Source organism: Molossus molossus, unplaced genomic scaffold (genome assembly GCF_014108415.1).
Source record: "Molossus molossus isolate mMolMol1 unplaced genomic scaffold, mMolMol1.p scaffold_m16_p_1, whole genome shotgun sequence".
In the NCBI taxonomy this organism is placed as follows: domain Eukaryota; kingdom Metazoa; phylum Chordata; class Mammalia; order Chiroptera; family Molossidae; genus Molossus; species Molossus molossus.
This window is the reverse complement of record NW_023425344.1, coordinates 39,189,798-39,210,029: the sequence shown is the minus strand read 5'-3', so window position 1 is coordinate 39,210,029 and position 20,232 is coordinate 39,189,798. Positions and strand designations below refer to the sequence as shown.

The window sequence follows — 20,232 nt, the reverse complement described above, 5'->3', positions numbered from 1 at the left end:
CCTTCCCTCCCACTCTGTCCAATGATAAATGGAAAAATATCCTCGGGTGAGGATTACAAAAAAAAAAAAAGAAGAAGAAACTTTGCAGGCCAGAAAGGAGTGGCAAGAGATGTTCAAAGCGATGAAAAGCAACAACCTACAACCAAGATTACTCTATCTGTCCTACAAAGCTATCATTTAGAATCAATGGACATATAAAGAGTTTCCCAGACAAGAAAAACCTAAAGGAGCTCATCACCACTAACCCAGTATTATATGAAATGTTGACAGGTCTTCTTGAAGAAAAAGAACAAAAATATGGTAATAAATACATATCTATCAATAAATGAATACAAACAAAATGAGCAAGCAGAACAGAAACAGACTCATAGATACAGAGAACTTTTTGTTAATTGCCAGATGGGAGCGGGTTAGGGGAATGGGTAAAAAGAGTGAAGAAATTAAGAAGTAAAAATCTGGCCCGGCCGGTGTAGCTCAGTGGTTGAGCGTCGACACATGCACCAAGAGGTCGCCAGCTCGATTCCCAGTAAAGGCACATGCCCAGGTTGTGGGCCAGATCCCCACTGAAGGGCATGAAGAACGTGGTCAATTGATGTTTTCTCTCATTGATGTTTCCATCTCTCTACCTCTCCCTTTCTCTCTCTAAAAAACAATAAAGAAAAAAATTTTTTAATAAAAGAAGTAAAAATTGATTGTGAGACTGAGGAACCTCAAAGGGAAGAGGGGGACAGAAAGAGATAAACCAAAGAACTTATATGCATATATATATATAACCAATGGACACAGACAATAATGTGGGGAAGGCAGGAGAGAATCGGGAGCGGGAAAGAGAGGGGATCAATGGGGGAAAAAGGGAGGACATCTGTAATACATTCAACAATAAAGGTAAATTTAAAAATAAAAAAAACACACACACACCTAATTTTTGTGTGTTGTTTTTGTATCCTGCAACTTTGCTGGGTTTGTTTATTAATTCTGTGTGTGTGTGCTTGTGTGAAATCTTTAGCGTTTTCCACATATATGATTATGTCATCTGGAAACATAATTTTACTTCTTTCTTTTCAATATGAATGCCTTTTATTTCTTTTTCTTGCCTAAGTGCTCTGGCTAGGATTTCTAATACTATGTTGAACAGAAATGACAAGAATGGACATCCTTGCCTTGTTCTTGATCTTAGAGGAGAAGCTTTCCAGTCTTTCACCACTGGGGATGATGTTAGCTGTAGGTTTTTAATATATGGCCTTTATGTTGACGCAGTTTCCTTCTATTCCTCCAGTTCACGGAGGTAACACTGTACAAACTTAATTCACTGATGTATATTAGTGGTGGTCTTCAAACTAGGTTATATCTATTCCTGAGATAACATGAAGACGTTTCAAATAGTATGTAAAACTATCATATACACCTGGTTTTAAAGAATCAATATCTGGATTCTTAATTTGAATATATAGTCCTTAAATTTTATTTACCCAAGAACCTGTTTGTGGTCTGGGTCATGTGAGTTCTCCTTTCCAACCTTCCCTCTCACAACTGCCTTTCTCCCATTTTTCAAAATAAAGGCATACATGTAATGTCACACTGTCTCAAGATATGAAAAACTTTTGAAGCACCACACAAAAAGATAATCTGAAATGTTAGGGTTGGCCAAAACCTTTAATTAAGACATTATTTTCGCTCATTGTATTTTATTAAGAGATGTATTTCTAATTTTTTTAATAAACATTTATCAAAATTTGTGGTATATTTCTCACTTTGACCCACTGATTACTACTAATGATACCACTATTCATAGGAAAATGTTAACCCTGTGGACCTTAAAATGTTAACCCTGTGGACATTTAAAAAAATAAAACAGCCCTGGCCGGTTTTGCTCAGTGGTTAGAGCATCGGCCTGTGGTCCGTAGGGACCCGGGTTCAGTTCCCGCTAAGGGTGCGTACCTCAGTTGCAGTTTGTCCCCGGCCCTGGTTGGGTTGTGCGGGTGGCAACCACTCGAAGTGTCCCTTTCACGTCGATGTTTCTCTCTCTCTCTGTTCCTCTCTCTCCCTCCCACTCTACCTGAACAAAAGATGGAAAAATGTCCTCGGGTGAGGATGATAAAAAATAAAATAAAATGCCCTGGCCGGTTTGGCTCAGCGGTTAGAGCGTCGGCCTGCGGTCCGGAGAGACCCGGGTTCGGTTCCCGCTAAGGGCACGTACTTCGGTTGCAGTTTGTCCCCGGCCCTGGTTGGTCGTGCGGGTGGCAGCCACTCGATGTGTCCCTTCACGTCGATGTTTCTCTCTCTCTCTCCCTTCCTCTCTCCCTCCCACTCTATCTGTACAAAAAATGGAAAAATATCCTCGGGTGAGGATAAAAATAAATAAATAAAAAAAAAATAAAATAAAATAAAACATTTCACTTTATGTATTTTTTATTTCAGAGACATTTGATAGGGTGATCATAAAAAGATATTCGAGCATAGGATAAAATTTTTGAGGATTTCAAGGGAGGGTCATTTGGATTCTACTGGCTACACTTAAAGGAATGATGTGACAGTTTTATTTTAAGGGATCAATATTTACAATAGCTGAAATTACATCCTTTGGACTTCTGGTCAAGATGGCGGCATAGCTAAACGCGGTAACGCGTCCTCCCACAGCCACATCAAAGTTACAACTAAACTACAGAACAACCATCATTCAAAACCGCCTGAAATCAAGCTGAATGGAAGTCCTACAACTACGAAATTAAAGAAGCTGCCACATCCGGACTGGTGGGGGGGGGGGGGCGGCGGCGTGCGGGACGGGCTGGTCCCACACCCACATGTGGCGGATAAAAATCAGGAGGCTCCCGTGGCTGGAAAGGTCCTTCCTGAGGACTGAGGGGTCCCCGTCCCACACTAGGTGCCCTGCTCAGGGTTCCAGTGCCAGGAAGAGAATCCCCATAACTTCTGGCTGGAAAAACCAGCAGGAACTGAGGCTCAGGGAGGCTGAAGCGGCTGGAGCCCCAGGCAGCTCCTTAAAGGGCCCGCGCATGGACTTATCGGACTCTCTCCCTCTAAGCCTGGAGGGGAGGCAGCTCGAGGGGCACCAGAGACATACAGGGAAAAACTGAACTGTTTGGCACTGGAGTGAGGGCTGGAGAGGGGGCTTTCTCGGGGACAAACGTGCTGTCAGAGGCCTTTGTTCCTTTGGTGAGCCCTTCCCGGGGGCGGCAGACAGTCGCCATATCTGGGACTCCAGCAACCTGGCTCACACTGGTAGCCCCGCCCTGATGACTCCCTGAGGCCCCGCCTTGCCCCATCCCACCCAACTTTCAAGCCCACCCAAGCTGTTGCCACTTGCTTAACCAAAGGATTGGCCTGTCTTGGATCCTGCCTCAGGTTTTTCCTAAATTCTTTCAAACGAGCAGCATCTGGTCTCAGCGAGCCCCATACCTCTCATTAAGTAATACACTGAAACAAACACAGGGAGGCAGCCAAAATGAGGAGACAAAGAAACAGGTCCCAAATGAAAGAACAGAACAAAACCCCAGGAAAAGAACTAAGCGAAATGGAGATAAGCAACCTTACAGGTACTGAGTTCAAAATACTGCTTATAAGGATGCTCAATGAACTTAGTGAGAACCTCAGTGAACTTAGGGAGGGCCTCAAGAGCATAAAAAAGGACCAGTTAGAAATCATGGATACACAGTTAGAATTGAAGGAGGCATTAACTGAAATAAAGAATAATTTACACAGCTTCAATAATAGAGTATGTAAATCCAAGGAGCAAACCATCGATTTGGAATATAAGGAAGCAAAAAATGCCAATCAGAACAGCAAAAAGAAAAAAGAATCCAAAAAAATGAGGATAGTGTAAGGAGCCTCTGGGACAACTTCAAGGGTGCCAACATTCGCATCTTGGGGGTGCCAGAAGGAGAAGAGAGAGAACAAGAAATCGAAAACCCGTTTGAAACAATAATGACAGAAAACTTTCCTAACTTGGTGAAGGAAGCAGACATATAAGTCCAGGAAGCACAGAGAGTGCCAAACAAGATGAACCCCAAGAGGCCCACACCAAGACACATCATCATCAAAATGCAAAAGGTTCAAGACAAAGAGAGAATCTTAAAAGCAGCAAGAGAAAGGCAGCTAGTTACCTACAGGGGAGTTCCCATTAGGCTGTCAGCTGATTTCTCAAAAGAAACTTTGCAGGCCAGAAGGGAGTGGCAAGAAATATTCAGAGTGATGAAAACCAAGAACCTACAACCAAAATTACTCTATCCTGCAAAGCTGTCATTTAGAATCGATGGACATATAAAAACTTTCCCAGACAAGAAAAAGTTAAAGGAGTTCATCACTACCAAACCGTTACTATTTGAAATGATGAAGGATCTTTTTGAAAAAAAAGATAAAATGTATGAACAAACAAAATGGCAATGAATACATAGCTATCAACAATGGAATCTACAAACAAAATGAACAGGTAGAACGGAAACATTCTCACAGATACAGAGAACATTTTGTTGGTTGCCAGTTGGGAGAGGGGTTGGGGGAATGGGTGCAAAAGGTGAAAGGATTAAGAAGCACGAATTCATTGCTAGACTGACAAACCTCAAAGGGAAAGGGGTTGGGGGGTGGGAAGAAATAAACCAAAGAACTTATATGCATAACCAATGGACAAAGAAAATAGTGTGGGAAAAGGTGGGAGGGGGGCGGGAGTGGGGAGGAGGGGGGCAATGGGGATAAAATGTGGAACATCTTTTATATCCAACAATAAAGATTTGAAAAAAAAAAAAAATTATATCCTTCGCATCTATTTAAACTTAAAGATAAAAATATTAGCTATCAACTTAAAAATGTGCAAGGACAAAAACAATTTTAAAAAAACCTTTAAGGGGTTTATGAGCACAAAAGGATAAAGATAACAAGCTTCTGAAGTTTGCTCACAATGCAGAGATAAAAGAACGGATGGAAAATGGACAGAGTCTGGAGAGCTACCTTAGAAACAGGCGTGCTTCAGAAACACAAACAAGAACAAATGCAAGCTTTTAGAGGGTATATAAACAACACTTGAAAAAAAATGTGAATTACAAAACAAACAAACCAAAAAATCTGAATGGAATATCAAAAGGGCACAAGCTCACTATGTGCTAGTAGAGTGAAGGAACACTCCTACAACCTAGAAATACCTTTGCTTCCCCAAGTTCTTTATCCGCAGTCTCAAGCACTTCTTCTTTATGTCTTTCCAACTGCTGTGCTAACTGATCTATTTCAGTTAATTCTTGGCAGAGTTTTTCATTTTTGTTACTTAAATTAACAACTTCAGTAGTCACTGTTTCCTTGGTTTCCATAAGCTCTTGTATATGCTTCTCCAGGTCTTTATTAGCTTGTTGAAGAAAGTCAACCTAAATTGAATTTGTAAGAAATATGAAATGAAAAATTTAATACTAAACTTTCAAAATAATATTTCAAAATGCTGTATTTTTAAAATATCAGAAATTAAAACCACAACTATTTTACATTTGCAAGCTTATACTGTTTTGATTTGCAAAACGGATAATGTGTGGTTTAATAAAAATATATAGTTATTGGCTTTAGATTTTCAAGCATGGAAAGAAAAGACAAGTAAAAAAATTGTGTGAACATTTTCCCAACACTGAGTTCTAAAAATATGACCAGAATATCACTCTGATGATAATGTTTCTCTAGACTGTGCTATCCAGTGTAGTGACCATCGCATCCACATGTGGCCACTGAACACTTTAAATGTGGTTAGTCCAAACCGAGATGTGCTATAAATGTAATCTATACACAAGATTTCAAAGACTGCACAAAGAACTAAAGAAAGTGTAAAATACCTCAATTATATTTTACAACATGAATTACAGACTGAAATAATATTTTAAATATATTGTGAGAATGCATTATTAAAATTAATTTCACCTGTTTCTTTTTTACCTTTTTAATTTGGCTTCTAGAAAATTCTAAGTTACATACATGGATCATAAAATATTTGTATTGGACAGCATTACTCTAGAGCTACTGCTGACATTGCTGACTAACTCTGTTGTGGTTCATCCCAGGCAGCACTAACATGTCTGAATTTCTAAAGGTCATGTGTCATGTTTTACAGACTTGTTCTTTTATTTTCAGGTCAGATACGTGGCAGGGAATCCATTACATTGGCAGTTGAAAACTACAAGTTTAATTTTTGCATTTACTTTTTAAATCCTCTTTTTTATATTATAAAAGAAATACAGTCATAATATTTTTGAAAACAAAGAATATCATAAAGAAGACTATCCCATCACATAAAGATAAACTGTTAGTATATTTTGGTTTATTTTCTTCCAGTGTTTTTCCTCTCTGAATTCATATATACATTTAGAAAAAGCAAATTAAAGATCACATTGTATCTACAGTTTATTCTCTTCTTTTAAATATTTAATATTATGGTGCATATATTCCTACCTCATTAAATATTCTTTACAGCCCTGGCCGGTTTGACTCAGCTGTTGGAGCATTGGCCCAAGGTCCAATGAGTTGCGGGTTTGATTCTGGTCAAGGGCATGTACCTCGATTGCGGATCGGTCTCCAGCCCTGGTCAGGGTCACGCGGGAGGCAACCAATCGATGTGTCTCTCTCACATCGATGTTTCTCTCTCTCTCTCCCTCTTTCTCCCTCTCTTTCTCTCCCTCCCACTCTATCAGAAGATAAATAGTAAAAAATATATCCTCAGGTGAGGATTAAAACAATAAAATAAATAAATATTCTTTACAAACATGACTTTTCAACAGCTGCCCCCTATATCTGAATACTTTGGCTCTATCAAATTTTTCCCATTGTAAGGTATACTTCAGTGAACAATCCTGTCACTTTTATAAATCCATGGACCATTAAAAACAGTTAGGGAGTCTGGCCCTGGCCGGTTTGGCTCAGCGGTTGGAGCATCGGCCTGCGGTACAGAGAGACCCGGGTTCGGTTCCCACTAAGGGCACATACCTCGGTTGCAGTTTGTCCAGGGCCCTGGTTGGTCGTGCGGGTGGCAGCCACTCGATGTGTCCCTTCACATCGATGTTTCTCTCTCTCTCTCTCTTCCTCTCTCTCCCTCCCGCTCTATCTGAACAAAAAATGGAAAAACGTCCTCGGGTGAGGATTAAAAAAAAAAAACAGGGAGTTTGTATACTCAGCAAAATAGTAATAAAAGTCATTACCTGAATATTTAAATGAGCAATAATCTTTTCGTTGGTTTTATTTTTAGTCTCCAGAGAGAGGATATCCGAGGAGCGGCCACCGTCCAACGCAATGGACAGTCGTTCTATCTCTCTTTCTCTTAGTTCAATCTGAAGATAAAAAGTTGTATGGTTTTTTTAAAATCTAGTTTTGAACCAAAATGATTAACACTGAATAATCATTTACTCGACTATTTCCATTTTTCTTATGTTGAACAATGTAAACAAGAGATTAACATTCATATATATATGTACCCACACTTTAATGAGATTATGAAATGAACATATGTAGAGCAAAAATAAAAAACACAGAAAATGTCGATTGTCACCCAGCCGGTGTGCCTCAGTGGTTGAGCATCAACCCATGAACCAAAGAGTCACCAGTTCAATTCCTAGTCAGGGTACAATGCCCAGGTTGTAGGCTCGATTCCCAGTAGGGGGTGCACAGGAGGGAGCCAATCAATGTTTCTCTCTCGTTGATGTTTCGATTTCTCTCTCCCTCTCACTTCCTCTCTAAAAATCAATAAAAACACATTAAAAAAAAAAAAAAAAGAATTATCAACATGGCTTTCATAAGTATTTCTATTGGAAAGATTATTCCTAATTTAGTTTTGGGGTTTTTCTCTCCTCTAATAGGCGATGTTTATATAAAAAGATAAAAAGAAACTGTTGAGTATTAAAACTGAGTCTAAACTACTTCAGTGCCTAGTGGAATAAATATAGAATAAAAAAATGAATTTAAAACAAAGAAAAATGAATTGCTACTGAAACTCAGCATTAAAAAAGATAGGAAGCTTGTGTGAATTTTATTATTTATCATTTAGAAAACAACAGACAGATATACAATCAAAAAGATCACTATCAATCATGAATTCACACTTATTCACATGCAAGAAGTTGGAAAAACCCACACACTTTCAAGCTTTGGTTTTTAAAAAATTGAAAATAAAAACAAAGCATTCAATTTACCAATTATTGAGCACAGTTCTAGGTATACAAAGATAAATAAAACATGGTCCCAGACTTTCAGGAATACAACTTTACAGGGAAAACTAGCAAGTGAACAAATAAATGCTGTGTAATATGTTGTTTAATGGTAGACTAAAGGAAATAGGTATATGGCACCAAAGTAGTTAAGGGAATAACATGATTTACTCTTCCCGATATGTGTATACCTTGGAAATCAGTGCAGGTCTTATCAAATAAATACACTCAAAAAAGTTATAAATGATGCTGTGAAGAGGAGGGATATATGTTCTAGGCAGTGACACAGAAGCATAAAACAATGTGCTACATTCGAGGGAATAGAAATGGTTCAGTATGACTGCACTATATGGTGCAAGGAAACAAATGCAGTGGTTGGAGATGAGTCTGAAGAATTAGGCAGAAACGGATTATGATAAACACTGGATACTTAACCAAGGAGACAGATTACTCTGAACTAAAGGATGAATTTGATAAGAATAAACCCAGAGGCAGAGAAACCTACTATAGGAACAGTTGAGAGATGATTAAAACCTAAAATAAAACAGTGGGATAGGGTAGAGCAGAACAATTCAGTTTAAGGAGTGCTTAGGCAGAAGAACTGACAGAACTTGGTGAGCAGTATATGAAGGGAAGAGACGAGATCTAGAAAGACTACAGAATGTTGGCTTCAGCAGATTGTGATGCTAGCAACCAAAGTCGCATACAAAGGAGGAAAAACAGACTTGAGGCAGAAGACAACAAGTTCACACTACCAGGCATATATTCATAAGAAGAGCTTTTATTCAACTGGAAATGCTGTGTTAAGTTGGGTTTATGAGTCTGGAGCTCAGAAGAGAGGTTCAAGCCTGAAAGAGTTTGAGGGAGTCATCAACATACAGGCAATATTTTAAATCAAGAGAGTGGATGAGAGCACTTGAACATACAGGGACAGGAGAGGGGGTCAAAGACAGAATCCTGGAAAACAGTAATACTTCAGGGAATGGGCAGAGGAAAAAGCAAGGAAAAAATTAGAAGGGGTTAAACAAAAGAAAACCAAAACAAAATGAAGTCATGGAAAAGTTTTAACAAAAAATTATTGATAATGCCAAATATTACATAGAGCGTCAAGAAAATATAGACTAAAAGTATCTTTTGTATCTAGCCATTAATGTCACTGGTATCATTAACCAGACCAATTTATGTAGTGGGGGTAAGGAGAAAGAAGCCAGACTACAATAGATTAAGGAGTGAACAGGGGTAAAGTGGAGACAGAAGAGGAAGACGCTCTAGAGAAGTCTGCATGAGGGAGGAGAAGGCACTGGCAAGTTGGAGAGGTTTAAGAGATTTTTTTAAGGAATGGTAGTGATGACTATCATAGCACCTTCTCCTATGACTGTTACGAAGTGGCCATATAAGTGTTTGGTAAAGAAAAAATAATCAATTAAAGCAAGGTTTTAAGGAGAAGAGAGGAAATGGAACCAAACCCAGAGGCTGAAAGGCTAAACCTTAAACTGGAAAAAAATTATCCTATGCAGTAAGTCTTCAGAGCCTGAATGTGAATGAATACTACTAATTTTAAAGGTAGAGATAGGAAGTTGAAACAAGGTAATATACTGAGGAGGAGGGTACTATAAGTTGGGGAAAAAGTTTGAGAGAACAGTAAAATTTATAATGTATGCTGACAAAAACAGAACTCAAGCAAAAGAAAAAGGTAGGCGGCAGAGTGGACTTAACTAAGATTGATAACCACAATTGGCGGTTTCCATCAGAACGGTGAGGCTATTTTCTCCAAATACCTCAGCCACTTGAAAGAGATAGTGAAGCTGGTGGGTTCATGTTCATAAAGTACTTTGAAGAAAATGTGATTATAGGTTGAAAAATACAAATCATATTCAACTCATGTGCATATTTGATACTTTCAACATCTCTCCATAAAGTAAGTTTTTTTGGCTGACATTACTGTAATTCCTTTTCTTTTCATTCCATTTTTATCAAAACAATCTTCAAAGTACTTTTCAAATGTGAGAGTTATACTAATACAAGTTAAATCTATATTTGCATATGCAGATCACATCACTCCAAAAAATGCAGAAAATGAAAAATGTGTTACCCAATTTAAACTTCAGTAAGCATATTAAGGAAGAAAACCTGTAATTACCTAAACCAGAATTTAGTCAAAACACCAACAGAAAGTATGAAAGAACAAAAGTTGTATGGTTGTGATCTAAATCTGTATCTATTCATTCCCCCACTTACGTCGTTAGAAAACTGTTTTATGAGATACTATTACTTGTAAAAAAAAAACCCAAATATGGCAACAGAAGAGTAACTTTCAAAGAGACATTCAAAATTACAAAATCTATAAGTTTAGAGTAAAAAAACAAATTAAAAGACCTTCAAAAACCATAATTATTAAAATACCTCCTGAGATGAAAACAGTAATATAGTCATAAAATTATATTTGGGGAAGTAGATAATTCACCTAAAAGAAAAATAAAATAACAAAACGAAAAACTACTATTCACCTAAATGCATAAAAGTGAATGGACTAGAACTGCTCTAAAGCCATCTAAGCCACTCCAACTATTAACTCTATTAACACACTGATGAGATATAAAAGCTGTATAAAAACTCAGTATCAGTAATATCAAATATAACCCAATTCTATTTACAATCAAAGTATAACCATCTCAATCCCTACTATGAAAATAAATAAAAATCCTACCTGATTGTTATAATCTCGCAGTCCACTTTCCATCACTGCTAATTTTTCTTGTAACTGATGGACTTCCTCTTGAAGTTCTTGAATTCTGAAACACATTCAGAGCTAATGCCAATACACTTTTGTTAAGAAATACAAAATAATAAGAAATGAAACTAGACACATTCTTTTATAAACTCTCTACTTTCTGTTTCTCAATGAACTACAAAATAGTGTGCCATGCATAGAGTATATCATCTTGAGTGGTAAATAATTTGAAACTCAGCTGCATCACACAATAAAAGACATACTACTGTACTTTGATCCTTAGGACAACTCTTTGAGATGCTGCTGCTAATTCTTAGGCTCAGGAAATTGGGGGTATAGTGTAAAATTATTAAGTGAAATAAGGGCCTTAAGTGGGTTTTCTGATCCTGACTCTGTATTTTCTAATAAACTATCCTATAATCCTGGAGAGAAGAAAAATATTAAGAAATACTACAATTTCCCAAGTAATTATAGCAAAAAAAAAAAAAAAAAAAAAAAAAGCTACTCTTTTCCGGAACTTGTTAATTCTAACAGAATCAAGATTTGATCAAATCACCTGAATTCTGAATTCTGCAATTGCCCAAATGTATTTGTACTACATCCAGCCTTTCCAAGCATTAACATATAAATGACACAACTGTTTTCATACTAGAAAGATAAAGCCTAAAGCCAGGTCAGCTTTTACGAAAGATTTTCCATGGGGTGGAGTAAGTGAGGCTGGACACAGCTCTCACTTTTCCTGGTGAGAACCCACACTTTCTGGAACCCACATTTTCTACTAATCTAGGTTTAGGAAAAGAGTACATAAGCAACTGCACTCATTTATATGCACAAATGACTGAATGCAAACATAATATGCATGTGCATATTAAAACAAACAAGATAATCAAGAGACTGATGTCACCCCTGATGATTTGACAGAAAAGAAAAACAGGAAGATAAAGACAGAAAATGATACATATGCAGCCAAAAAAACTTCCTAAATTATACTAACATATTGTCTAAGAAGTCCTAGATTATAACTGTAACAGAAGAACACAAAATATTTCACGGTTAAGGTCAGATAACTATATAAATACAGTTATTGTGTGAGAATAAGTGAGCTAAGAGATCCTAATGGGTACCTCAACCACAGTATTTTTTAGATTGTTATATTGAGATTAACAAAGTGAAAAAACTGCCCCATATTCTCTGCATAATCTACAAAACTAAAAGTTATCTGCACTAGCTCTGACTAGGTGGCTCAGCTGGTTGGAGCATCGTCCTGTGCACCAAAAGGTTGCAAGTTCAGTTCCCAATCAGGGCACATTCCTAGGCTGCAGGATCACTCCCTCGTTGGGGTGCAAACAAGAGGCAACCAATAGATGTTTCTCTCATATCAATGTTTTTTCCTCTATCTCTCTCCCTTCCTCTCTCTCGAAAATCAATAAACATATCCTTGGGTGAGGATAATACACAAACAAACAAATAAATAAAAGTTATCTGGCCCTGGCCGGTTTGGCTCAGCAGTTAGAGCGTCGGCCCGCGGACCAGAGTTCTGGGTTCAGTTCCCGCCAGGGGCATGTACCTCGGTTGCAGTTTGTCCCCAGCCCCGGTTGGGGTCGTGTGGGTGGCAACAGGTCAATGTGTCTCTCTCATATCGATGTTTCTCTCTCTCTCTTCCCCCCTCTCTCCCTCCTGCTCTATCTGAAGATAAATGCAAAACTATCCTCAGGTGAGGACAAAAAAAAAGTTATCTGCACTATTTCCATTGGTGTGTTCCATATTTTAAAATGTTTCTCCAGCTATGATAGAAGCTGTTACTAGAGTTTTCTTGTTCCTTTGAACCCCTTATAATTTTCTTAATGGCCTTTTGTATATTTCCCATTTCTTCTTCACTCCTAGGTGGTGAGCTTCTCAAAAGCAGCAACACCATCTTATTCATTTTTACATCCTCAGAACACTTATATCGTGCCTTTCCTAGAAAGCTTAATGAAGTTTTAATTGATATGAAATTTATGATTCCAATTTAAGCAAATGCAAACATACAGAGCTAAAGAATCAAGAATTTCATAGCCAGTTACAACTCTATACAGGTCCATCAGCATTTGATATAAATCTGAAATAACAGAGTCCTATAAAAGATAACTTTTACTTTGGATGATGAAACCAAATGTCAAAGCAACTCTACTGAAATAGGTTCCAGATTGCACTAAACTGTTTTAAAGAAAATATGGACAGAAACATCAGGCATATGATCTATCTGAAAGCAAAGTTTCGAAACAAGTAAAAACAGTCTATATTCAGAATACATTCAGAAAGTATTAACTGAGTGCCTGTGCAAAGTTCTGTGGTAGGTACTGGAGATACCACAGTTAATGAGACAAAAGTCCTACTGTCAAGAAATTTAGTTAATCAAGTGATCAATTAACTAAAGTCAACAAAAATTAATTAGTGCACCTGTTATCAGCCACTTGCAGGAGGTCTGCAATGTAAGGGTCATCTGGCTGAGGAACTGGATAGGAACTGACTTCAGAGGGAGGGACCGGTTCATCAATTTGCATACGCTGGCGCCTGAAAGCAATACTTCTTTTCTTGCCTCCTAAAGAAAACAAATGTGTATTTCAAAAATTAAAAAGAAACAAACTATTGTCTTAGAATTAAATATTTCAGGTTAGCCCTTTTGTGATAAAGTATGTCTCTAGCTCATATTATATATGGATATTTTCTCCCCCATATATAAATATCCACCCTGATCTTTAAATGATGCCTTCCTGAAAATCTCAACAGACATGTTTTATTTTCTGCATGCTTGGCATGTGTGCACAGATTTAATCTGTTCCTCCACTAGATGGGGACCAGATATTGACAAGATTAAAACTTGAGTGGTGTTTACTATCGTGAGCTCAAGAAGTCACAACCAATAGAAAACTGTCAAACAGGTAGCTTAAGGCAGTCAGAATTGCCTTAATACACTTACTTATTAAGCAATGCCAAAAGAGCAGATAACTGAAATTTTAAGTAGTAAAATGAGTATATAATGGAATGTCAGCTATAATATAAAATCATGCTATAACCTGAATTGATAGGGAATGTTTTATTAATTATCCTTAAAAATAGGAGTAATTTCTTTTTATGAATAAATATATCTCATCTTAGTACAAACAACATGGATAATTTACCTTTTCCAGCATTTAGCTAAGATTAGACATGTACTTTAAAAACTGATCCTCACAAAGAAAAACATAACCCACAATTTTGTCTTCCTTAGAATCCTAACAAATTTGGTTCCTCTTATCTCTCATTTTGAGGATGAAGCAACTGAATCAAAAGTATTTAAATGACCTCCTTGTAGTTATACACCTAAACAAGACAAACCATTTTCTTCCTTTGTTGCTCCTCATTTTCTTTCAATGATCTTTTTCCATCAATCCCTTAAATACAAACTTCCTTAGGATCTGTCTTTGGTTCTCTTCTCTTCCCAAACTACATAATCTCATTAGATAATTCCTTCCACATCCATGGCTTCAATTCCCAAGATACTTCAATGACTCCCAACTTGGATTTCAATCTATGTAGAACAGATCTACATACCCCCCTTTGTATGATTGTCCCTTGTAACACTTTCAATATATCCAAAAGTGGATTCCTACTCCACTTCCACATTCTCTATCTTAAGAAATAGTACCATTATCCACCCACTGAGTCATTTGAAACAGAAGTCTGAGAATTCTTCTTACCTTCCAAGTCTAACCCATTCGGTTATTAAATTATAGGGATCATACTCCCTGAATCTCTCTTGAATCTGTTCCATTCTTTTCCCAGGAAATCAGATTATCCTCCTTTTTTCTCAGTCTTCTGGTTACTTCTGAGATATTTCCCACTTTTCCTCATCTTTTCTGCCATTGGCTCACAGTCTGCTTCTCCATCTCATTTCCTACCATCTCGGTTCTTCCCCACTCTGGCCTCTCTGTTCCTAATCTGTCAGGTCTCATGAATTTCCTCTCCACTCAGCTTCAAGCACACAAAAACATGATTGTGCTTGGACTTTGTTTCCACTTAGAACTCTGCTAGCTTCTAGATCTTCAACTCCCTTCTGATCACAATCTTCATCTGACCAAATTACTATTGGTCCATATTGTGCTCTTTAATCTCTGTCTTTTTTTTTTTTTTTTTAAATCCTCACCCGAGGACATTTTTTCTATTTTTTATTCAGATAGAGTGTGGGAGGGAGAGAGAGAGAGAGAAACATCGACGTGAAGGGGACACGTCGAGTGGTTGCCACACACACGACCCAACCAGGGCCGGGGACAAACTGCAACAGAGGTACGTGCCCTTAGTGGGAACCGAACCCGGGTCTCTCAGGACCGCAGGCCGACACTCTAACCGCTGAGCCAAACCGGCCAGGGCTAATCTCTCAGTCTTTACCTAGTCTCATAATCCAACACTTTTCTATGTCTTATTTACTTCTATAATCTTGATCCTATGGTTCAGACATCTCAATGGTCTTGTCACTAGTACTGGACATTCTTATGCCTGGACAACCATCAACTTGGATATGCCCCATCATTTCTTTTCTCTTGCTCGAGAACTACTGAGCATAAAGCTAAAACTAGTAAAATAAACAAAGAACACAAATCTTTTCCAAATTCTTTGAGTATTGATTACTTTTACAACTAAAATAATATTATTAATAGGAAAGAGAATTTAAAACAGTGATTTAAGAAAAGAGACTCTGGGCACTGAAGTTCAACTTCTTAAATTTAAGAAGCTATTATTATATAAATTTCTAAGCACAAGTAAAAAGTACTACCTAGTCAGAAATAAAAGTTTGTGTGACTATCCAAATACATCTTTTCAAATACTAATGTCTAAGCATGAAACTCCAAAGTCCTATTTTAGTTAATAGTTTAAATAACTTTAAAAGATTAGATGTATATAATTTGTTTGAAGAAGGAACAGACTTACCTGGAGTTTGTACGACAGCATGCAAATTCTTTTCTTGAAGTTGCTGAATTTTTTCATTCTTAGCCTTGCTCTCTTTCTCCAACAGTTTGAGTTTATGAACATATTGGTTATTTAGAAATTTCAGATCAGCTGTTTCACGTGTACACTTCTTCAATGTAGTTTTCAACTCTTAAAAGGTTCAAAGACTATTTTACAGATCTATGAGGTTCTTCCACTTCACAAAATACAAAAAGTCACCAATTTGAGCCCTGGCCAGTTTGGCTCAGCAGTTAGAGCATTGGCCCTTGAACTGAAGAGTCAAGGGTTCAATTCCCAGTCAAGGGCACATACCTCAGTTGCAGGTTTGATCCTTGGCCCCAGGAGGCAACCAAATGATGTGTCTCTCACATTGATGTTTCTCTCTGTCTCTCTCTCTCTCTCTCTCTCCCTCCCCCCACCTCCCTCCCACTGTATCTAAAAATCAATACAAAAAATATTCTTGGGTAAAAATTTTTTTGAAAAAGGCACCAATTCGAAAGACTCTACCTTATTCTTAGGCATTCTTTATTTGAAAGGCTATTATCTTTTCTACCACTATTAAGAAAAGTGCTTGAGATGACATGGGGGGACCTGCAGAATATTATGCTACGTGAAATAAGCCAGTCAGAGAAAGACAAGTATCACATGATCTCACTTATTTGTGGAATATAATGAACAAAATAAGCTGATGAACAAAACAGACCCAGAGACATAGAAGTAGGATCAGACTGACAAACTTCAGAGGAGGGGGCGGGGGAGAGGGAAGAGATAAACCAAAGAACTTATACATATAAGCATAACCAATGGACAGAGACAACAATGCCAGGGGTGGGGGGTGGAATTGGGAGGAGGGTGTCAATGAGGGGAAAAGGAGAAACATCTGCAACACAAATAAATTAAAAAAAAAACAAGAGAAAACTGCGAACAAGTCTTTAAGCACAAAAGGGAATTATATTATTATTCTGCTGTATAAGGCTAATATATACCATAGGTTTGATCCAGTAACCTGGGTATGAAGCTAAGAAATTATGAATTCAAGCCAGGCTTTGAACAGGGATTTCAACTGAATGTAAGAAGAATTCATAGTAATACAGTCATATATACCCTTTGCCCAATACTTTTGAAATCATTTTATGGTACCTTCTAGCTCAAAGATGAAGTATTAAAGAATCAGAATGATATATGGCTTTTAACTTACTTTAATACTCTTATTTCCAGTATAGGAAAAACAAAAGTTGTTTCAAGAACATTCCCTCAGTTCCAGCATTTAATCTTTTCTATTGAAATTGTAAATATAAAAATTAAATACAGATATAGTGTAGACAAATACAGATATAGAATAAAAATTTATTTTACTTCTAGGAACTCTTCAACAAACCCTACAGGATTTCAAGAGCTGTTAGCAAAAAGACTACCACATTTTTTAATCAATGGTTTTAAAATTAGACTAGCTTTTCCTGCATATAAAAGGAAAGGGATAAAATATGGCGTAAAAAAAAAAATCACAAATTTACCCAGCAGTGTGGCTTACTTGTTGAGTGTCAACCCATGCACCAGGAGGTCGCTGGTTCGATCCCCGGTCAGGGCACATGCCTAGGTTGTGGGCCTGATCCCCAGTGGGGGGCATACAGGAGGCGGCCAATCGATGTTCTCTCATCAATGTTTCTCTCTCTCTCCCTCTCCCTTTCTCTCTTTCTAAAATCAATTTTTAAAAAAATATTTTTTAATTTTTTTTTTTTTAATTTTTAATTTTTTTTTTGTTACAGATGTTTCTCCTTTATTACCCCATTGGCACCCCCCTCCCCATCCCCCCCCCCCGCCCCGACCCCGGCTTTGTTGTCCATGTCCATTGGTTATGCGTACATGCATATAAGTTCTGTGGTTTATCTCTGCCCAACCCCCACCCCCTCTTCTGAGGGAAAAAATTTTTTTTAAATCACAAAATTTTACCTTTAAGGTGTTGGGCTGATTGTTCTCTCAGTTTCATTAATTCCAGGTATAATTCATTATTTTCCTTGCTCAATTTTGCATTTTCAAGTTTATAAGGTTCCAAAACAAAATCAAAATTGGCACTTTCTTTTTCAGCTTTCCCAGCAGATAATTTTGATTTCCGAAGACTTTCTGTTGTATGAACTAGGTCACTAGAATTAAAGAATAGAAAAAGTAAATACAAGGAAACAGTCCATTAATTTTCTAATAACTAAAAATATAATTATAAAAGGCTTAAATATGTTAAATGCTAACTGAACACAAATCTAAAAACAAACACTAGGAGTCTTTCAAGGTACCAGGAAGTATTAAGAAATTTCTCAAAACAAGACTGATTAATAGTTATATATTATATTCACATAGTTAAAATCATCTTTGAATCTCTCCTCCCGCTCATTCTCCCAAGTCCCATTATTCACCTGATCCTGTGGAATCTGTGAAACTTACTTGTTCATTCAGTGTCTGCTATATGCTAAGTGCCAGGTACACAATAAATAAGAATTAATTCCTTACCTCAAAGAACAGAGACTAGTAGAATATTTACTCCAACAATATTTCTTGAGCAGGGAACACAATAAAGAACCCACTGTCATGGAAATTGTATCCTACTGACACTTTGTCAAAAAGTTATAATACTATGTGATAAACTCAACAAACATTTCAGTTCCAACTATGTGTTCAGCCTGTCCTAGGTACAGCAGTGATAAAGTCAGTCTGTAGTCTCATGGGGTTTGAATTCTAAAGGGAAGTCAAAAAGAAGTTTCCAATAATGATAAATAGTTAAGTGGCATATAACAGCCATGATAGAGTCAGCAGACCATACAACTAACCAAGCACAAAGGCAAGGGAAGAGGGAAAGGCAAAGGGACTTTACAGGCACACAGAACAGCACATGGAAAGACCAAGGGTGAGAGTGTACATGTTTAGGGAGCGTCAAGTGGTTTAATACATGGGTGATGAAACTGCAGGGACTAGATGAGGAAGGGTTTTGAAGGCAATACTGAAGATCACAAAATATTTTTCACCCATTCTTTTTCATCATCATCTCTTATGCAGCAGTGATTTTCAACCTTTTTCATCTCATAGCACACGTAAATTAATTACTAAAATTCTGTGGCACACCAAAAAATATATTGTATTTTTTACCAATCTGACAAAAAAAATTGGTATAATTTTGATTCATTCACACTAGACAGCTATTGTTTTGTTGGCTGTTGTCAATTTTTTATTTGACAGTCTAAGGGAAAAGAGGTCAGTGCCCCTGACTAAATGGTCAGGTAGTACCTGTTTTAAAATTCTCGTAGTACACCCACTGAAATTCCATCCTATTACAAAAGCTTCCTAAGCAATTTCTCTGCTTCAGCCTCAAACCACAGTAACAGAGCTCATGTGGAAAAGAAAATCACAAAGCATCTTTCAATTAAGGTAATATGTAAAAGCTAAAGAAATGACTAACCACACATTGGCGAACCATTATTAATGTAATAGTAATTAAAGACCAGTGAGTGAGGCCAACACAGAACTCCCAATCATATCAAAAACCACATAAAAAAAAACACATGAATTCTATTCACAGGGAAAACCCTCAGAAATTTCTACTCTAGACAGTACAATGTGAATGGTGACCCCTGGACTTTCACAATGTGGAGACTCTGAATTGATGACGGGGAAGTAGGATCTAAGACAAATAGATGTGACTGGGATGATTTAAAGGCTTTTCAAAAATCTACCATTTCTTTACTGAAGCATAAAGTTCAATCACACACCAGATAAATGGGATTAAGGATCATACAGGTTTAGAGCTGTATTTTCATCTTTACCTGAAGAGTTTTTCTACCAAAGGTAAACACTCCACTGTCAGAGTCTGGCGGTATCCCAACTGATCCAATCTTTTTCTAATATTAATATACTTTCTTTCTGCAGCTGTAGTCATCTTGTCTTCCAAAACTAGTTTTATTCACTTCCAAAAATTAAAGTCCTAAAAGAAAAGAGTGAAACATCATTCTATTATTATAGCTATTATTATTGTTTCATGATAAGAAGGAAATATTCTTTTAATAGAAAGCAATTATTTTTTTTCTCTTTAGTTAGGAAGACTTCTGGAGTATTTAGAATGATTTAAATAGAATGATTATGATATTCTTGTTACTGCATTAAAATGATTATCTGTCCATAAACTATATGTAACAGTGAAAAATAATAAGCTTCTAGAAGAAAACAAAGAAGAGTATTTAATCAAGCCTGGGGTAGGAAGAGAATCCTTAGAGAAGTCTCTTTAAAAGGCACTAAATATGAAAGAAAAATTTTAAAAGTTGGACTTCATCAAATTAAAAATGTTTGCTCATCAAAATGTTCCATTAAAAAAACAAA

General features: G+C 37.0%; 1 protein-coding gene across 7 annotated transcripts in view; it reads right to left on the bottom strand.

Annotated features, from left to right (window-relative positions):
• CEP135 (centrosomal protein 135) overlaps positions 1–19,840 on the bottom strand; it is a 79,514-nt gene extending 59,674 nt beyond the window's left edge. For 4 of the 7 annotated variants that reach the window (XM_036270902.1, XM_036270875.1, XM_036270866.1 and 1 more), the window contains exons 1-7: positions 19,683–19,840; positions 17,824–18,014; positions 15,856–16,023; positions 13,348–13,489; positions 10,885–10,969; positions 7,176–7,304; positions 5,151–5,366 (exon numbers count right to left, since the gene is read on the bottom strand). In XM_036270902.1, the coding sequence (XP_036126795.1) occupies positions 5,151–5,366; positions 7,176–7,304; positions 10,885–10,969; positions 13,348–13,489; positions 15,856–16,023; positions 17,824–18,014; positions 19,683–19,795 (1,044 nt within the window). In that variant the 5' untranslated portion in view covers positions 19,796–19,840. Of the gene's footprint in view, positions 1–5,150; positions 5,367–7,175; positions 7,305–10,884; positions 11,001–13,347; positions 13,490–15,855; positions 16,024–17,823; positions 18,015–19,682 lie in introns of those variants that run through there. The other 3 variants (XM_036270893.1, XM_036270911.1, XM_036270921.1) reach the window with 3 other exon arrangements.
• Positions 19,841–20,232: the final 392 nt, after the last annotated feature.